Here is an 18,018-nt window from a genome sequence, read left to right as displayed (position 1 = left end):
GACATAATCTTCAACACACCTTTATGTATGTTGCAATTTTATAATATTTTGTGTCAGTTATTGAAGCTAAGAGGACATTTGCCAGCCCAGGCTGTTAAAGAAGTCAGTTTGGGGAAGGCTGAGGCAAGAATACTGTAAATGATGTGGCTGGTTCTCTTCACCAACGTAATAGTCTTCATAATAGTTGTTGTTACTCTGTCTTCTTGAGTAGTTGCTGCACTAGTAGATGATAGGCATCATAACATGACCAGCCGCTTGTAGCCTTCTCATTAATATCTGAGCCTCAGCCATGCGGCTGCGGTCGCCGCTATTTACTACCACATACTAACGGGCATAGCAGTCTAACCTGAATTTTTTTTAAACCAACATATCATACAGGCATCGCGCCGTCAACCTCTTCCTCCGGACCTACCGGGAATACTGGCTGTCGGACGAAAATGTTGGACAGGAGGTGGTCATCGAGGACTTAACGGTACGTAGCCTACCTCCTTTGTGAACTGGTATTACCCTGTCCTCATCATTACTTTCTATTGCTGACAACTGATTATCGGTGATGCTTCTTAAATGATGATATTTCATATAGTCGAGATTTGGGTGGTGGTTACCTTCATGATGGCGGGAAATGGGTATTGGAGACATTTCTGCATCTGGAAACTGTCCATCCATTGGTAGTGGAGCGCAGGTATGCTCCAGTAAATAAAACGTGATAAATTAGATGATGGAGGCAGACCTATTTGAATTGTTCCATAGTTTCGCTACATTTCTTGGCTAGTTTCTCTGCAATTTGCCATGTTCTCTGTCAGTGAAATATTGTAATACTAATAATTAAATCAGAGTAAGTGCTTTGTGTTTTGAGTAATATTTCCCCAATGACTGGGATGTCCCGACCACAGGAGTGTTCACTATTTATATGTCTTGAGTTACATCACAAGGGAGGTTATCTTGAGATGATTTCGGGGCTTTAGTGTCCCCGCGGCCCGGTCCTCGACCAGGCCTCCACCCCCAGGAAGCAGCCCGTGACAGCTGACTAACACCCAGGTACCTAGTTTACTGCTAGGTAACAGGGGCATAGGGTGAAAGAAACTCTGCCCATTTTTTCTCGCCGGCGCCTGGGATCGAACCCGGGACCACAGGATCACAAGTCCAGCGTGCTGTCCGCTCGGCCGACCGGCTCCCTCACTCGGGATAAACACTATTCACATATATTAGCATGTTTCTCTACAAAATTTGTTAATGTCACAAATTAAATTTCGAGACAATAAATAATGTTAGTACAGTTTTAGGCTTCCTTTTAATAACATATTGTAGGCTAGAAACACTGATTGTGAAGTTGTACAATTTACGTATTTTCTTTCTTTTAATCTGTGTATTAGATTACTCAGCCAACCCACACATCTTTGAGAATACACCCAACCCACACATCTTACAATACACACCCAACCCACACATCTTACAATACACACCCAACCCACACATCTTACAATACACACCCAACCCACACATCTTACAATACACACCCAACCCACACATCTTACAACACACACCCAACCCACACATCTTACAATACACACCCAACCCACACATCTTACAACACACACCCAACCCACACATCTTACAATACACACCCAACCCACACATCTTACAACACACACTGTTGGGAACTCAACCCTATACACTGGGGCCGAGAGTTCGAGCCTCCTAATGCCCAAGTGAATGAAATATTTATTTCCACGACAGTGTGTTTGACATAACAGGATAATTAGTGTAAAGTATTAGGTTTTGTTTGTTTAAATTATGTTAATTTAAGCGCATATCAGGTTAATATTATGTTTTATTTTTTGTGAATATTAAGTAGAAATTATTTTATCAACAGCAATCGTTTGAGGAGGCGGAGAGTAAGAAGAAGGAGGCGGAGGAGGATGCTGGAGCGCCGGACCAGTTGACGCAGCTGGTGACAACCTTCAGTCACAAGGCCACCACAGAGCACACCGGCGTCTTGGCCGAGGACCCCCTCTACATGTCTTACGCCGAGATCATGGGTATGTCCTACCCCGCTTCCCCCGCTCTTGTCCCCACCAGTGTACCAGTCACTTTGTGTCCCCCCGCTCTTGTCTCACTTCTACAAGTGTAATCGGACGTAGACTGCAGGACGTAGTATAACATGGACTGGTAGTAACAGTGGGACGTGGACTGGTTGTAACAGTGGGACGTGGACTGGTAGTAACAGTGGGACGTGGACTGGTTGTAACAGTGGGACGTGGACTGGTTGTAACAGTGGGACGTGGACTGGTTGTAACAGTGGGACGTGGACTGGTTGTAACAGTGGGACGTGGACTGGTAGTAACAGTGGGACGTGGACTGGTTGTAACAGTGGGACGTGGACTGGTTGTAACAGTGGGACGTGGACTGGTAGTAACAGTGGGACGTGGACTGGTTGTAACAGTGGGACGTGGACTGGTTGTAACAGTGGGACGTGGACTGGTAGTAACAGTGGGACGTGGACTGGTTGTAACAGTGGGACGTGGACTGGTAGTAACAGTGGGACGTGGACTGGTTGTAACAGTGGGACGTGGACTGGTTGTAACAGTGGGACGTGGACTGGTAGTAACAGTGGGACGTGGACTGGTTGTAACAGTGGGACGTGGACTGGTTGTAACAGTGGGACGTGGACTGGTTGTAACAGTGGGACGTGGACTGGTAGTAACAGTGGGACGTGGACTGGTAGTAACAGTGGGACGTGGACTGGTCGTAACAGTGGGACGTGGACTGGTTGTAACAGTGGGACGTGGACTGGTAGTAACAGTGGGACGTGGAGTGGTAGTAACAGTGGGACGTGGACTGGTCGTAACAGTGGGACGTGGACTGGTATTAGGAGTGTGAGATGGGAGAGCATGTTGGGAGCCTCCATTGCACACACTAGTGTTTGCGAGTTGTATGTATGTATTGCCTGGGTACAAGCTGGGGGCCTTCCAGTTGCTAGTGGGTCCGGCACGACTCCAGCTCATGTAACCTTTAGCATATCATGGTTCAAGTATGCATCTTGACAAGCCCTGGACAGTGGTTAGATCCCACTGCGCTACTCCACACATTTTCTCATCTTGTATATATTTTTGACTAAACTTATGAGGTCATATTTTGACGAAAAGATCAATGTTTTTGTTATGATGTAAAGGAAGAGCAATAATGACAAGCGTAACGGGTGTACACAGACGATAATATGACAACTGTGCGTTATTTTGGTTGTGATTGGAGTGATGTGTGGCTTAGTAAAGGAGGGTGTATAATGTGAGTATTGTGTTGGCAGCCAAGTCCTGTGGCGAGGAGGAGGAGGAAGGCGAGGAAGACGCAGGCGAGGACGCCGGCGGGAACGAGGACCCGGCCGCCACTCTTAATGTATGTATGACCACCACCCACTCCTCCTCTCTCACTCTCACCTAGTGTTCATCCTCACGGCCAACGCTGCATGTCTTACACTATTATATCTCTTAACACGGGTTATATATAATATTTACAAATGGCCGGATCTTGTACAACTCGAGAAGGTCAAAATTCATTATACATGGTATTTCATTGTACAAATGAAGTACACTCTGTTCATTTTAGAGCCACAATCACATTTCACAAATAATATAATTGTCAACGTCACCAATAACTGACCACATTACCAAAAATTCACCACTTCATCAACAATTTCTTCTTGCGGTTATCATAATATAACATTTACTAACCTTTTTCTTGGAGGAGCCCCTTTGGCTCCCCGGAGCTTATCCAGGCTGATATACTAATGTCAGACTTTAGCTCAGTCATGTGTATGGAGTTCTGTGGGCCTACCGGGGACCACGAGCCAAAACCTGGCCCCCCCTCAGAGAGGCAAGGGGAGCAATGGCCTATAGAAACCCCCGTGTGGTTGTTAGCATTCTATGTCTGCCATCGACAGGGTCAGGCACCCAGAAAGGAAAGCGTCCCAAAACAAACCCCTATTCTGGTGAAAATTGCCACCACAAGCTGAACAAGTGGATAGAATTCCCCCTAAAAAACAAAAACAAAAAAAAACAGCAATTGATCGTGACGTCAAACGTCCCCGCGCCGCTGACTGCCTAGAAGACTCTAGGTACAGTGCTGACACAACCACCGGAGCCGGAGCACACGACCTCACCCTCTAGCATCAGCCAAAGAACTGATGGTGGATAGCCGGCACGGTAGGTCTGGGGCTCCCCCTTCCTGGGGAGGGGGAGCTGCGCAGTCAGCGGCGCGGCGACGTGTGACGTCACGATCGTTTGCTCTTTTTTTTTTTTAGGGGAATTCAATCCACTTGTTCGGCTTGTGGTGGCAATTTTCACCAGAATAGGGGTTTGTTTTGGGACGCTTACCTTTCTGGGTACCTGACCCGGTCGATGGCAGACATAGAATGCTAGCAACCACACGGGGGTTTCTATAGGCCATTGCTCCCCTTGCCTCTCTGAGGGGGCCAGGTTCTGGCTCGTGGTCTCCGGTAGGCCCATAGAACTCCATACACACGACTGATGTAAAAAGTCTGACATTAGCATATCATCCTAGATAAGCTCCTGCGAGCCTCCGGGTCTCACCCAGAAAATGGCGTTTCATTACATTCAACGCTGGTTTTATATTACCAAAATTAGCTTTTTTGTTTCCCAAAGCCTTAAATAATCACTTTGATAACGTGTGAACTCACAAGCAATTAGTGTACCCAAATATTAACATCATTAACAGGAAAAGCTATAGCTTAGCAGGTGGGCAGATGTAATGTGATAGTCTAGCCTCCAGCATTGACCAATCCTTCTGTTCTTGTTGTACATGCACACCCCCGGGGCCGCTCCCGCACCATGGAGGACCTCATGGTATGTTATCACCTGTGTCTCTCACCACCTCTGTCTCATCGCCTATGTCTCTCACCACCTGTGTCTCATCGCCTATGTCTCTCACCACCTGTGTGTCTCACCACCAGTGTCTCTCCCACCACCTGTGTCTCACCGCTACCTCTCCTCTACCTGACCCCCTGCCATCAATGGCACCCTGCCACCCGTGTCACCATGCCACCCATGTCACCCTGCCGCCACCCATGTCACCCTTGTCAGCCAGCCACCCATATCACCCTGCTACCCATGTCACACTGCAACCCATGTCACCCTGCAACCCATGACACCCATGTCACCGTGCCACCCATGTCACCCTGCAACCCATGACACCCATGTCACCCTGCCACCCATGTCACCCTGCAACCCATGACACCCATGTCACCCTGCCACCCATGTCACCCTGCTACCCATGACACCCTGCTACCCATGACACCCATGTCACCCTGCCACCCATGTCACCCTGCAACCCATGACACCCATGTCACCCTGCCACCCATGTCACCCTGCTACCCATGACACCCATGTCACCCTGCCACCCATGTCACCCTGCAACCCATGACACCCATGTCACCCTGCCACCCATGTCACCCTGCTACCCATGACACCCATGTCACCCTGCCACCCATGTCACCCTGCAACCCATGACACCCATGTCACCCTGCCACCCATGTCACCCTGCTACCCATGACACCCATGTCACCCTGCCACCCATGTCACCCTGCCACCCATGTCACCCTGCTACCCATGACACCCATGTCACCCTGCCACCCATGTCACCCTGCAACCCATGACACCCATGTCACCCTGCCACCCATGTCACCCTGCTACCCATGACACCCATGTCACCCTGCCACCCATGTCACCCTGCAACCCATGACACCCATGTAACCCTGCCACCCATGTCACCCTGCCACCCATGTCACCCTGCAACCCATGACACCCATGTCACCCTGCCACCCATGTCACCCTGCTACCCATGACACCCATGTCACCCTACCACCCATGTCACCCTGCCACCCATGACACCCTACCACTCATGTCACCCTTGTGGGAATTTTCTACCAAGTATTCCTTAGTATTATTATCAGATTATTAAATGGACTGTAAGAGTGGACTGCATTAATATTTAATTATTTGTTTGGTGTTACCACTTCCACAACATTTGGGAGGTAGACTTAATAATGCTAAATCTACCTTGTAATTCAAATATAATTAAATAAGTTCAGTGATCAAAATTTATGAGTAAATCATTTGTTATGAGTTTAGTAGACTAATTACAATTATCATAAGTGATTTAAGGGATTTAGCTGTCAAGCAGATTAATAGGTGTACGTCTGATTCTCCCGTCAGTCAGTCAAATACCTAGCCTCATCGTGGTTGCATTGCGAGCAAGTGTAAATCACAAGTTAAGGTGGCTGGCTTCAGGTAGTATCTTTCCACGCTGTGGAAAATATACACTGTAATACCTATAGTGTTAATATATCTTCAGTTAATCTCCAGTAAAAGGGATTAACTGCCTAAATAGCATAAACTATTCTTTTGGATAAACATACTCTGGATATTTTATTTGTCCTGCAGCATAACGGCCGGTTATTCTAAACAGTAATTATGGCCATAAAAATTTATCTAAGAAGTAACCACCGACCGAACGCAATGTCCTTTTGATATATGAAGCTAGCAGCAACGTCTGGGAGTCGTGAGTAAACAGATGATCCCAAAATACACGATGCTAATTTGCTCGCTTGTACCCCTGTACAAGCGAGCTTGTACAACTTGTCTGCTCGAGTTGTTGATGCGAAGAATATGGCGTCTTTGCCCTCCTATCTAGGGGCGTGTTAAAAGAATAGTCACGTCGTTTCAACTCGTTCATTAACGAGACTATAGTGACATTATTGTATGCCTTAATTATTTACTCCAAATTCTATAGAACAGTTTTCCACTGTTACTAGCACTGGGCTAGAAGTTTGTGGAGTATTAAAGCACCTTTAGTATGAGCTGACTGTGTTGTGTAACTATTATTTTGCCAGCAGGGAGATAACATTTATAACTTAGGAAATTTACCTCGGGATGGAAGAACACCTTATTTCTTTATAAGTTTAATTGATTTCCAATCTAAAATAATAACCGCAAATGAAAGCAAATTATAGACTGGGTTTATTAAGAGTTAAGCAAAGAAACAATTACCGCGTAGTCCGTAGTGGCTGACCCAACCGCCTGCCTGGAAGTCTAGCAAAGTTTTGGTCTTCCCTTACTGAAAAAATGTTTGCTAATAAATTTATTTCATAACACAGGGCTTTTATATTCTTGTGCTAAGGGTTAGTACTTGGGGGTGTCGGAAATTTCCGACAACCCTGCCACCCATGACACCCTGCAAACCATGTCACCCCTGCCACCCATGACACCCTGCCACCCATGACACCCTGCCACCCATGACACCCTGCCACCCATGACACCCTGCAAACCATGTCACCCCTGCCACCCATGACACCCTGCCACCCATGACAACCTGCCACCCATGACACCCTGCCACCCATGACACCCTGCAAACCATGTCACCCCTGCCACCCATGACACCCTGCCACCCATGACACCCTGCCACCCATGACACCCTGCCACCCATGACACCCTGCCACCCATGACAACCTGCCACCCATGACACCCTGCCACCCATGACAACCTGCCACCCATGACAACCTGCCACCCATGACAACCTGCCACCCATGACACCCTGCCACCCATGACACCCTGCCACCCATGACAACCTGCCACCCATGACACCCTGCCACCCATGACACCCTACCACCCATGACACCCTGCCACCCATGACACCCTGCCACCCATGTCAACCTGCCACCCATGACACCCTGCCACCCATGACACCCTGCCACCCATGACACCCTGCCACCCATGTCACCCTGCCACCCATGCCAACCTGCCACCCATGACACCCTGCCACCCATGTCACCCTGCCACCCAGCCATCCACGTCACCCTGCCACCCATGCCAACCTGCCACCCATGACACCCTACCACCCATGTCACCCTGCCACCCAGCCATCCACGTCACCCTGCCACCCATGCCAACCTGCCATCCATGTCACCCAGCCATCCATGTCACCCAGCCATCCATGTCACCCTGCCACCCAGCCATCCATGTCACCCTGCCACCCAGCCATTCATGTCACCCTGCCACCCAGCCATCCATGTCACCCAGCCATCCATGTCACTCTGCCACCCAGCCATCCATGTCACCCTGCCACCCAGCCATCCATGTCACCCAGCCATCCATGTCACCCTGCCACCCAGCCATCCATGTCATCCAGCCATCCATGTCACCCTGCCACCCAGCCATCCATGTCACCCTGCCACCCAGCCATCCATGTCACCCTGCCACACAGCCATCCATGTCACCCAGTCATCCATGTCACCCTGCCACACAGCCATCCATGTCACCCAGCCATCCATGTCACCCTGCCACCCAGCCATCCATGTCACCCAGCCATCCATGTCACCCAGCCATCCATGTCACCCTGCCACCCAGCCATCCATGTCACCCTGCCACACAGCCATCCATGTCACCCAGCCATCCATGTCACCCAGCCATCCATGTCACCCTGCCACCCAGCCATCCATGTCACCCAGCCATCCATGTCACCCAGCCATCCATGTCACCCTGCCACCCAGCCATCCATGTCACCCAGCCATCCATGTCACCCTGCCACCCAGCCATCCATGTCACCCTGCCACCCAGCCATCCATGTCACCCAGCCATCCATGTCACCCTGCCACCCAGCCATCCATGTCACCCAGCCATCCATGTCACCCAGCCATCCATGTCACCCTGCCACCCAGCCATCCATGTCACCCAGCCATCCATGTCACCCAGCCATCCATGTCACCCAGCCATCCATGTCACCCTGCCACCCAGCCATCCATGTCACCCTGCCACCCAGCCATCCATGTCACCCAGCCATCCATGTCACCCTGCCACCCAGCCATCCATGTCATCCAGCCATCCATGTCACCCTGCCACCCAGCCATCCATGTCACCCTGCCACCCAGCCATCCATGTCACCCTGCCACACAGCCATCCATGTCACCCAGTCATCCATGTCACCCTGCCACACAGCCATCCATGTCACCCAGCCATCCATGTCACCCAGCCATCCATGTCACCCTGCCACCCAGCCATCCATGTCACCCTGCCACCCAGCCACCCATGTCACCCTGCCACTTGTGTCTTCCAGCATGTGATCTTACAGTTTCACAATGGTTGGTCTAAGTCAATAACCAGAGAGGATTACAAGTTAATTTGAGTATGTTTTATATATTATACTGTATATATTTTATGTATATGTTTATATACACTGTATACCTTTTTCTTTCAATATCATTGGGAACATTTGAGTGAAAAGATTTTCTTTATAATTCATGAAATTGAGTGAAGGTCGAGCAATTGTGTTGACATTTCTCACTCCTGTATCATAGCAAGTATAATTACTATGGCCCTGTATAGCAAGTTTCTCACCCTCGTATGATAGCGAGTATAATTACTATGGCCCTGTATAGAAAGTTTCTCACCCTCGTATGATAGCGAGTATAATTACTATGGCCCTGTATAGAAAGTTTCTCACCCTCGTATGATAGCGAGTATAATTACTATGGCCCTGTATAGCAAGTTTCTCACCCTTGTATGATAGCGAGTATAATTACTATGGCCCTGTATAGAAAGTTTCTCACCCTCGTATGATAGCGAGTATAATTACTATGGCCCTGTATAGCAAGTTTCTCACCCTCGTATGATAGCGAGTATAATTACTATGGCCCTGTATAGAAAGTTTCTCACCCTCGTATGATAGCGAGTATAATTACTATGGCCCTGTATGGCAAGTTTCTCACCCTCGTATGATAGCGAGTATAATTACTATGGCCCTGTATAGAAAGTTTCTCACCCTCGTATGATAGCGAGTATAATTACTATGGCCCTGTATAGCAAGTTTCTCACCCTTGTATGATAGCGAGTATAATTACTATGGCCCTGTATAGAAAGTTTCTCACCCTCGTATGATAGCGAGTATAATTACTATGGCCCTGTATAGCAAGTTTCTCACCCTTGTATGATAGCGAGTATAATTACTATGGCCCTGTATAGCAAGTTTCTTACCCTCGTATGATAGCGAGTATAATTACTATGGCCCTGTATAGCAAGTTTCTCACCCTCGTATGATAGCGAGTATAATTACTATGGCCCTGTATAGAAAGTTTCTCACCCTCGTATGATAGCGAGTATAATTACTATGGCCCTGTATAGCAAGTTTCTTACCCTCGTATGATAGCGAGTATAATTACTATGGCCCTGTATAGCAAGTTTCTCACCCTCGTATGATAGCGAGTATAATTACTATGGCCCTGTATAGCAAGTTTCTTACCCTCGTATGATAGCAAGTATAATTACTATGGCCCTGTATAGCAAGTTTCTCACCCTCGTATGATAGCGAGTATAATTACCATGACCCTGTATAGCAAGTTTCTCACCCTCGTATGATAGCGAGTATAATTACTATGGCCCTGTATAGCAAGTTTCTCACCCTCGTATGATAGCGAGTATAATTACCATGACCCTGTATAGCAAGCTTGGCTGAGACACACATTGTTGCCGCCAGGAACAAGAGCTGGAGAAGCAGAAGCTGCTGTTCCACCAGGCGCGGCTCTCCAACCGTGGCGTGGCCGAGATGGTGCTGCTTCACGTGTCCGCGGCCCGCGGCCAGCCCGGCGACATGGTCATGACCACCCTCAAGCTGGGCATTGCTATCCTCCGGGGCGGTAATGTTGACTGTCAGGCGGTGAGTTCCTCCACTCCTCAACACCTCCACTCCTCCACTCATCAACACCTCTACTCATGCACTCATCAACACCTGCACACCTACATTCAACACCTGCACTCATCAACACCTGCACTCAACACTTCCACTCTTCAACAGCTGCACACAAACACTCAACACCTGCACTTAAAAAACGTTCTCACTAGCACTCCTGAGGACGTTCTCACCAGCACACCTAAAGACGTTCTCACCAGCACACCTAAAGACGTTCTCACCAGCACACCTGAGGACGTTCTCACCAGCACACCTGAGGACGTTCTCACCAGCACACCTGAGGACGTTCTCACCAGCACACCTGAAGACGTTCTCACCAGCACACCTGAGGACGTTCTCACCAGCACACCTGAGGACGTTCTCACCAGCACACCTGAGGACGTTCTCACCAGCACACCTGAGGACGTTCTCACCAGCACACCTGAGGACGTTCTCACCAGCACACCTGAAGACGTTCTCACCAGCACTCCTGAGGACTTTCTCACCAGCACACCTGAAGACGTTCTCACCAGCACACCTGAAGACGTTCTCACCAGCACACCTGAAGACGTTCTCACCAGCTCACCTGAGGACGTTCTCACCAACACCTGAGGACGTTCTCACCAACACACCTGAGAACGTTCTCGCCAGCACACCTGAGGACGTTCACAACTGCCCATGTTCTTGTCTGCTCACTCACACACCTGACAGCATCCTCACCTGTTCACGCTCACATTTGGCGCCAAAACTGACAGATTTTCAATTTGTCTCTCATCAAATTGCCAAAGTTTTCATTTGGCCACTCAGCTGGGTGCCCATGTTCTCATTACCGCATTTTCACAGATGACATCACATGCGGTCATATTCCCTTGAGTCATTCTACCGGCTGCTACCATGCATCGCCATATTACCTTGAGTCATTCTACCGGCTGCTACCATGCATCGCCATATTCCCATGAGCCATTCTATCGGCTGCTACCATGAATCGCCATATTCCCATGTGTCATTCTACCGGTTTCACCAGTTGTCACATTCTCTTAAGATTATACTATGAGCATATGACACAGCTTACCACTGCAACGTTCCAAGCTGACTAGCACTTGGTCACGTTACCATCTGGCCACCTGCTGTGTCATGCAACACATTGTCACTGTATCAGGGGACTGAGTTTGGTGTCCAATATCTTATATGCAATTAGATTTCCATACTCATCACTGAAGACGGACACTTCAAAGGGTCTTGGACTGTCAGCCAAGTTACCATTCTGTGTATCTGTGTTCTCGCCAGGCCATGTTGACTTACCTGAAGGAGAAGAAGGACGCCTCCTTCTTCCTGTCCATCGCCGGCTTGATGAATTCGTGCTCGGTGCTCGACCTGGACGCCTTCGAGCGTAACACCAAGGCCGAGGGTCTGGGTGTGGGCGCCGACGGCTGCGCCGGAGAGAAGAACATGCACGACGCTGAGTTCACCTGCGCGCTCTTCCGCTTCATCCAACTGACTTGTGAAGGTCACAACTTGGGTCAGTAGCGTGACGAGGGTCTCTCCACGTCCCATTCATCACCTCTCTTGTTGTTGTTGCTGTTTCTGCCCTCTTCCCCCCCCCTCCTTCCCTCCCTCCCTCTTATTAGAAGTAGAAGAATAAACACGAGATTAATTATTCTTCTACCACATTATTCTCTAGCACGCCTTATTGGAGCTCATGTTCACCACCCCCTCTATTGCAGCGCATGTTCACTCTTCACTGGTGCCCCCCCCCCTTATAATGTTCACTTATGAAACCACAGGCTGTTCTCACCTATTAGTACTCAACTAGTTGTAGTAACCTAGATGTGTTTAAATTTTTTTATGTAAAATCCACTATAATATAGTTATATTATAGCTTTATTGCTGCTATAAATATAGCAGCAATAACGTGGCTGAACATATGATGACCAAAACACTCATCAGAAATTGAAGAATCGCGGACGTATCGTTCCATCCAGGACCTAATGATAATATTTCAAAACAGACTGAAACAACTACTTGTCTTTACTTACTGATGTTTGGTTTAGTCATCATATCTTCACCCATGTTATTGTGACTCATCAACTGCACAGGTACAGTACAGTATTTTGATGCATCTGAAATTTGTTATTACAATAAAATGTTATGCGTGTCCCATCATACAACAATGAATTGGGTTTAAAATTTATGGTAATGTATTTTATTGAAAAATACATAATTATACGTTTAAACATTAAAACTATTTTTTAAAATGTAAGGGGAGCAAATAATGTTATAATTTTTTTTAGCCAAACCATATATGAAAAATTATAAAATAAGTTGATTATGTAATCTTATTGATTTGATTATCAAATATTTCATACAGATATAAAGCATCATTTACAATCTATGTTATGCATTTTTTAGAAAAATACATTATTTTAATATACAAACATGAACCAAGTTTTTTAATATACAAATGAGCATATAAAGTTGTATAAATCAATGTTAGTGAAATAATAATAAATATATTTTGAAATTAAAACTTACTGGTTTTATGAATGATTCATACAGCTATCAAACAACATTTACAATTCATTAATACATTTTACTGAATTACATCAATGTAAAATTAAAACATGAACAAATTATTTGTTTTCAATATACAAGGAAGAAAATAGTGTTAGAAAGTCAATATTTGCTAAATTATGTGTTTAAATATTTTTATCATTTTTAGATTAATCATTGCTCAAATGTATGTTGAACCTTTTCCACAACTTATTATTTGCACAACTCTCTGAAAACGTTAGTGAAAGTTGCAGCAACGTTTTGTGTTTGCTGGGTACCATTCTTCCTTACTGGAGCTCATGTTCACTCTCTTCCACACCTTACTAGTGCTCATGTTCACTCTCTACCACACCTTACTGGAGCTCATGTTCACTCTCTACCACACCTTACTGGAGCTCATGTTCACTCTACCACACCTTACAGGAGCTCATGTTCACTCTCTTCCACACCTTACTGGAGCTCATGTTTACTCTCTACCACACCTTACTGGAGCTCATGTTCACTCTACCACACCTTACAGGAGCTCTTGTTCACTCTCTACCACACCTTACTGGAGCTCATGTTCACTCTCTACCACACCTTACTGGAGCTCTTGTTCACTCTCTACCACACCTTACTGGAGCTCATGTTCACTCTCTACCACACCTTACTGGAGCTCATGTTCACTCTCTACCACACCTTACTGGAGCTCATGTTCACTCTCTACCACACCTTACTGGAGCTCATGTTCACTCTCTACCACACCTTACTGGAGCTCATGTTCACTCTCTACCACACCTTACTGGAGCTCATGTTCACTCTCTACCACACCTTACTGGAGCTCATGTTCACTCTCTACCACACCTTACTAGTGCTCATGTTCACTCTCTACCACACCTTACAGGAGCTCTTGTTCACTCTCTACCACACCTTACTGGAGCTCATGTTCACTCTCTACCACACCTTACTAGTGCTCATGTTCACTCTCTACCACACCTTACTGGAGCTCATGTTCACTCTCTACCACACCTTACAGGAGCTCTTGTTCACTCTCTACCACACCTTACAGGAGCTCTTGTTCACTCTCTACCACACCTTACTGGAGCTCTTGTTCACTCTCTACCACACCTTACAGGAGCTCTTGTTCACTCTCTACCACACCTTACAGGAGCTCTTGTTCACTCTCTACCACACCTTACTGGAGCTCTTGTTCACTCTCTACCACACCTTACAGGAGCTCTTGTTCACTCTCTACCACACCTTACAGGAGCTCTTGTTCACTCTCTACCACACCTTACTGGAGCTCTTGTTCACTCTCTACCACACCTTACAGGAGCTCTTGTTCACTCTCTACCACACCTTACAGGAGCTCTTGTTCACTCTCTACCACACCTTACTGGAGCTCTTGTTCACTCTTCCAACCTTACTGGAGCTCATGTTCACACTCTACCACACCTTACTGGAGCTCATGTTCACTCTCTACCACACCTTACTGGAGCTCTTGTTCACTCTACCACACCTTACTGGAGCTCTTGTTCACTCTCTACCACACCTTACTGGAGCTCATGTTCACTCTCTACCACACCTTACTGGAGCTCATGTTCACTCTCTTCCACACCTTACTGGAGCTCATGTTCACTCTACCACACCTTACTGGAGCTCATGTTTACTCTCTTCCACACCTTACTGGAGCTCATGTTCACACTTTACCTCATACTGAAGATTGTGTTCACTCAATTAACCTTTATTACATCCACATCCACTCTTCTACTTCTCTGTGGAGTTCATTTTCATACTCTTCCACCTTATGTTGGAGTTCACGTACAATCACTCATTACTTATTACAGCGGATCTTAATTTTTTTCCCTAAAATTACTTATTACAGCAGATCTTCCCCTTCTTATTGTAGACCATGTTAATTCACTTCCCCTTGTTACTATAGACACTTTTGTAACGCCAGTATGGCTTGTATATTTGTTCATTAATTGAAGAGCTGTAGGCAGAGTGGAGGTAGGCGACATGTCACTTGTGCATTCACATGCCACAAGTTGTGGTGTGGCAAGAGGTGTGGCTCAGGTCGCAAGTATGGTCGTGGAATGTTGTGGTGTGGCAAGAGGTGTGGCTCAGGTCGCAAGTATGGTCGTGGAATGTTGTGGTGTGGCAAGAGGTGTGGCTCAGGTCGCAAGTATGGTCGTGGAATGTTGTGGTGTGGCAAGAGGTGTGGCTCAGGTCACAAGTATGGTCGTGGAATGTTGTGGTGTGGCAAGAGGTGTGGCTCAGGTCACAAGTATGGTCGTGGAATGTTGTGGTGTGGCAAGAGGTGTGGCTCAGGTCACAAGTATGGTCGTGGAATGTTGTGGTGTGGCAAGAGGTGTGGCTCAGGTCACAAGTATGGTCGTGGAATGTTGTGGTGTGGCAAGAGGTGTGGCTCAGGTCACAAGTATGGTCGTGGAATGTTGTGGTGTGGCAAGAGGTGTGGCTCAGGTCGCAAGTATGGTCGTGGAATGTTGTGGTGTGGCAAGAGGTGTGGCTCAGGTCACAAGTATGGTCGTGGAATGTTGTGGTGTGGCAAGAGGTGTGGCTCAGGTCACAAGTATGGTCGTGGAATGTTGTGGTGTGGCAAGAGGTGTGGCTCAGGTCACAAGTATGGTCGTGGAATGTTGTGGTGTGGCAAGAGGTGTGGCTCAGGTCACAAGTATGGTCGTGGAATGTTGTGGTGTGGCAAGAGGTGTGGCTCAGGTCACAAGTATGGTCGTGGAATGTTGTGGTGTGGCAAGAGGTGTGGCTCAGGTCGCAAGTATGGTCGTGGAATGTTGTGGTGTGGCAAGAGGTGTGGCTCAGGTCGCAAGTATGGTCGTGGAATGTTGTGGTGTGGCAAGAGGTGTGGCTCAGGTCACAAGTATGGTCGTGGAATGTTGTGGTGTGGCAAGAGGTGTGGCTCAGGTCACAAGTATGGTCGTGGAATGTTGTGGTGTGGCAAGAGGTGTGGCTCAGGTCACAAGTATGGTCGTGGAATGTTGTGGTGTGGCAAGAGGTGTGGCTCAGGTCAAAAGTATGGTCGTGGAATGTTGTGGTGTGGCAAGAGGTGTGGCTCAGGTCACAAGTATGGTCGTGGAATGTTGTGGTGTGGCAAGAGGTGTGGCTCAGGTCACAAGTATGGTCGTGGAATGTTGTGGTGTGGCAAGAGGTGTGGCTCAGATCACAAGTATGGTCGTGGAATGTTGTGGTGTGGCAAGAGGTGTGGCTCAGGTCACAAGTATGGTCGTGGAATGTTGTGGTGTGGCAAGAGGTGTGGCTCAGGTCACAAGTATGGTCGTGGAATGTTGTGGTGTGGCAAGAGGTGTGGCTCAGGTCACAAGTATGGTCGTGGAATGTTGTGGTGTGGCAAGAGGTGTGGCTCAGGTCACAAGTATGGTCGTGGAATGTTGTGGTGTGGCAAGAGGTGTGGCTCAGGTCACAAGTATGGTCGTGGAATGTTGTGGTGTGGCAAGAGGTGTGGCTCAGGTCACAAGTATGGTCGTGGAATGTTGTGGTGTGGCAAGAGGTGTGGCTCAGGTCACAAGTATGGTCGTGGAATGTTGTGGTGTGGCAAGAGGTGTGGCTCAGGTCACAAGTATGGTCGTGGAATGTTGTGGTGTGGCAAGAGGTGTGGCTCAGGTCACAAGTATGGTCGTGGAATGTTGTGGTGTGGCAAGAGGTGTGGCTCAGGTCACAAGTATGGTCGTGGAATGTTGTGGTGTGGCAAGAGGTGTGGCTCAGGTCACAAGTATGGTCGTGGAATGTCGTGGTGTGGCAAGAGGTGTGGCTCAGTTCACAAGTATGGTCGTGGAATGTCGTGGTGTGGCAAGAGGTGTGGCTCAGGTCACAAGTATGGTCGTGGAATGTCGTGGTGTGGCAAGAGGTGTGGCTCAGGTCACAAGTATGGTCGTGGAATGTCGTGGTGTGGCAAGAGGTGTGGCTCAGGTCACAAGTATGGTCGTGGAATGTCGTGGTGTGGCAAGAGGTGTGGCTCAGGTCACAAGTATGGTCGGGGAATGTTGTGGTGTGGCAAGAGGTGTGGCTCAGGTCACAAGTATGGTCGTGGAATGTTGTGGTGTGGCAAGAGGTGTGGCTCAGGTCACAAGTATGGTCGTGGAATGTTGTGGTGTGGCAAGAGGTGTGGCTCAGGTCACAAGTATGGTCGTGGAATGTTGTGGTGTGGCTAGAGGTGTGGCTCAGGTCACAAGTATGGTCGTGGAATGTTGTGGTGTGGCAAGAGGTGTGGCTCAGGTCACAAGTATGGTCGTGGAATGTTGTGGTGTGGCAAGAGGTGTGGCTCAGGTCACAAGTATGGTCGTGGAATGTTGTGGTGTGGCAAGAGGTGTGGCTCAGGTCACAAGTATGGTCGTGGAATGTTGTGGTGTGGCAAGAGGTGTGGCTCAGGTCACAAGTATGGTCGTGGCTCAGGTCACAAGTATGGTCGTGGAATGTTGTGGTGTGGCAAGAGGTGTGGCTCAGGTCACAAGTATGGTCGTGGAATGTTGTGGTGTGGCAAGAGGTGTGGCTCAGGTCACAAGTATGGTCGTGGAATGGTGTGGTGTGGCAAGAGGTGTGGCTCAGGTCACAAGTATGGTCGTGGAATGTTGTGGTGTGGCAAGAGGTGTGGCTCAGGTCACAAGTATGGTCGTGGCTCAGGTCACAAGTATGGTCGTGGCTCAGGTCACAAGTATGGTCGTGGCTCAGGTCACAAGTATGGTCGTGGCTCAGGTCACAAGTATG

At 48.1% G+C, this 18,018-nt stretch overlaps 1 protein-coding gene across 1 annotated transcript in view; it reads left to right on the top strand.

Moving 5' to 3' along the window:
- RyR (Ryanodine receptor) overlaps positions 1 to 18,018 on the top strand; it is a 374,701-nt gene that overhangs the window by 250,191 nt on the left and 106,492 nt on the right. The window contains exons 56-60 of the mRNA XM_069314342.1: positions 379 to 472; positions 1,874 to 2,039; positions 3,305 to 3,393; positions 10,540 to 10,719; positions 12,019 to 12,250. Of these exons, the coding sequence (XP_069170443.1) occupies positions 379 to 472; positions 1,874 to 2,039; positions 3,305 to 3,393; positions 10,540 to 10,719; positions 12,019 to 12,250 (761 nt within the window). The remainder of the gene's footprint in view (positions 1 to 378; positions 473 to 1,873; positions 2,040 to 3,304; positions 3,394 to 10,539; positions 10,720 to 12,018; positions 12,251 to 18,018) is intronic.

The sequence above is a fragment of the Procambarus clarkii genome, chromosome 78, assembly GCF_040958095.1.
Source record: "Procambarus clarkii isolate CNS0578487 chromosome 78, FALCON_Pclarkii_2.0, whole genome shotgun sequence".
Taxonomy (NCBI): Eukaryota; Metazoa; Arthropoda; class Malacostraca; order Decapoda; family Cambaridae; genus Procambarus; species Procambarus clarkii.
The sequence above is the reverse complement of the archived record's forward strand: the minus strand, read 5'-3'. Positions and strand labels throughout refer to the sequence as shown.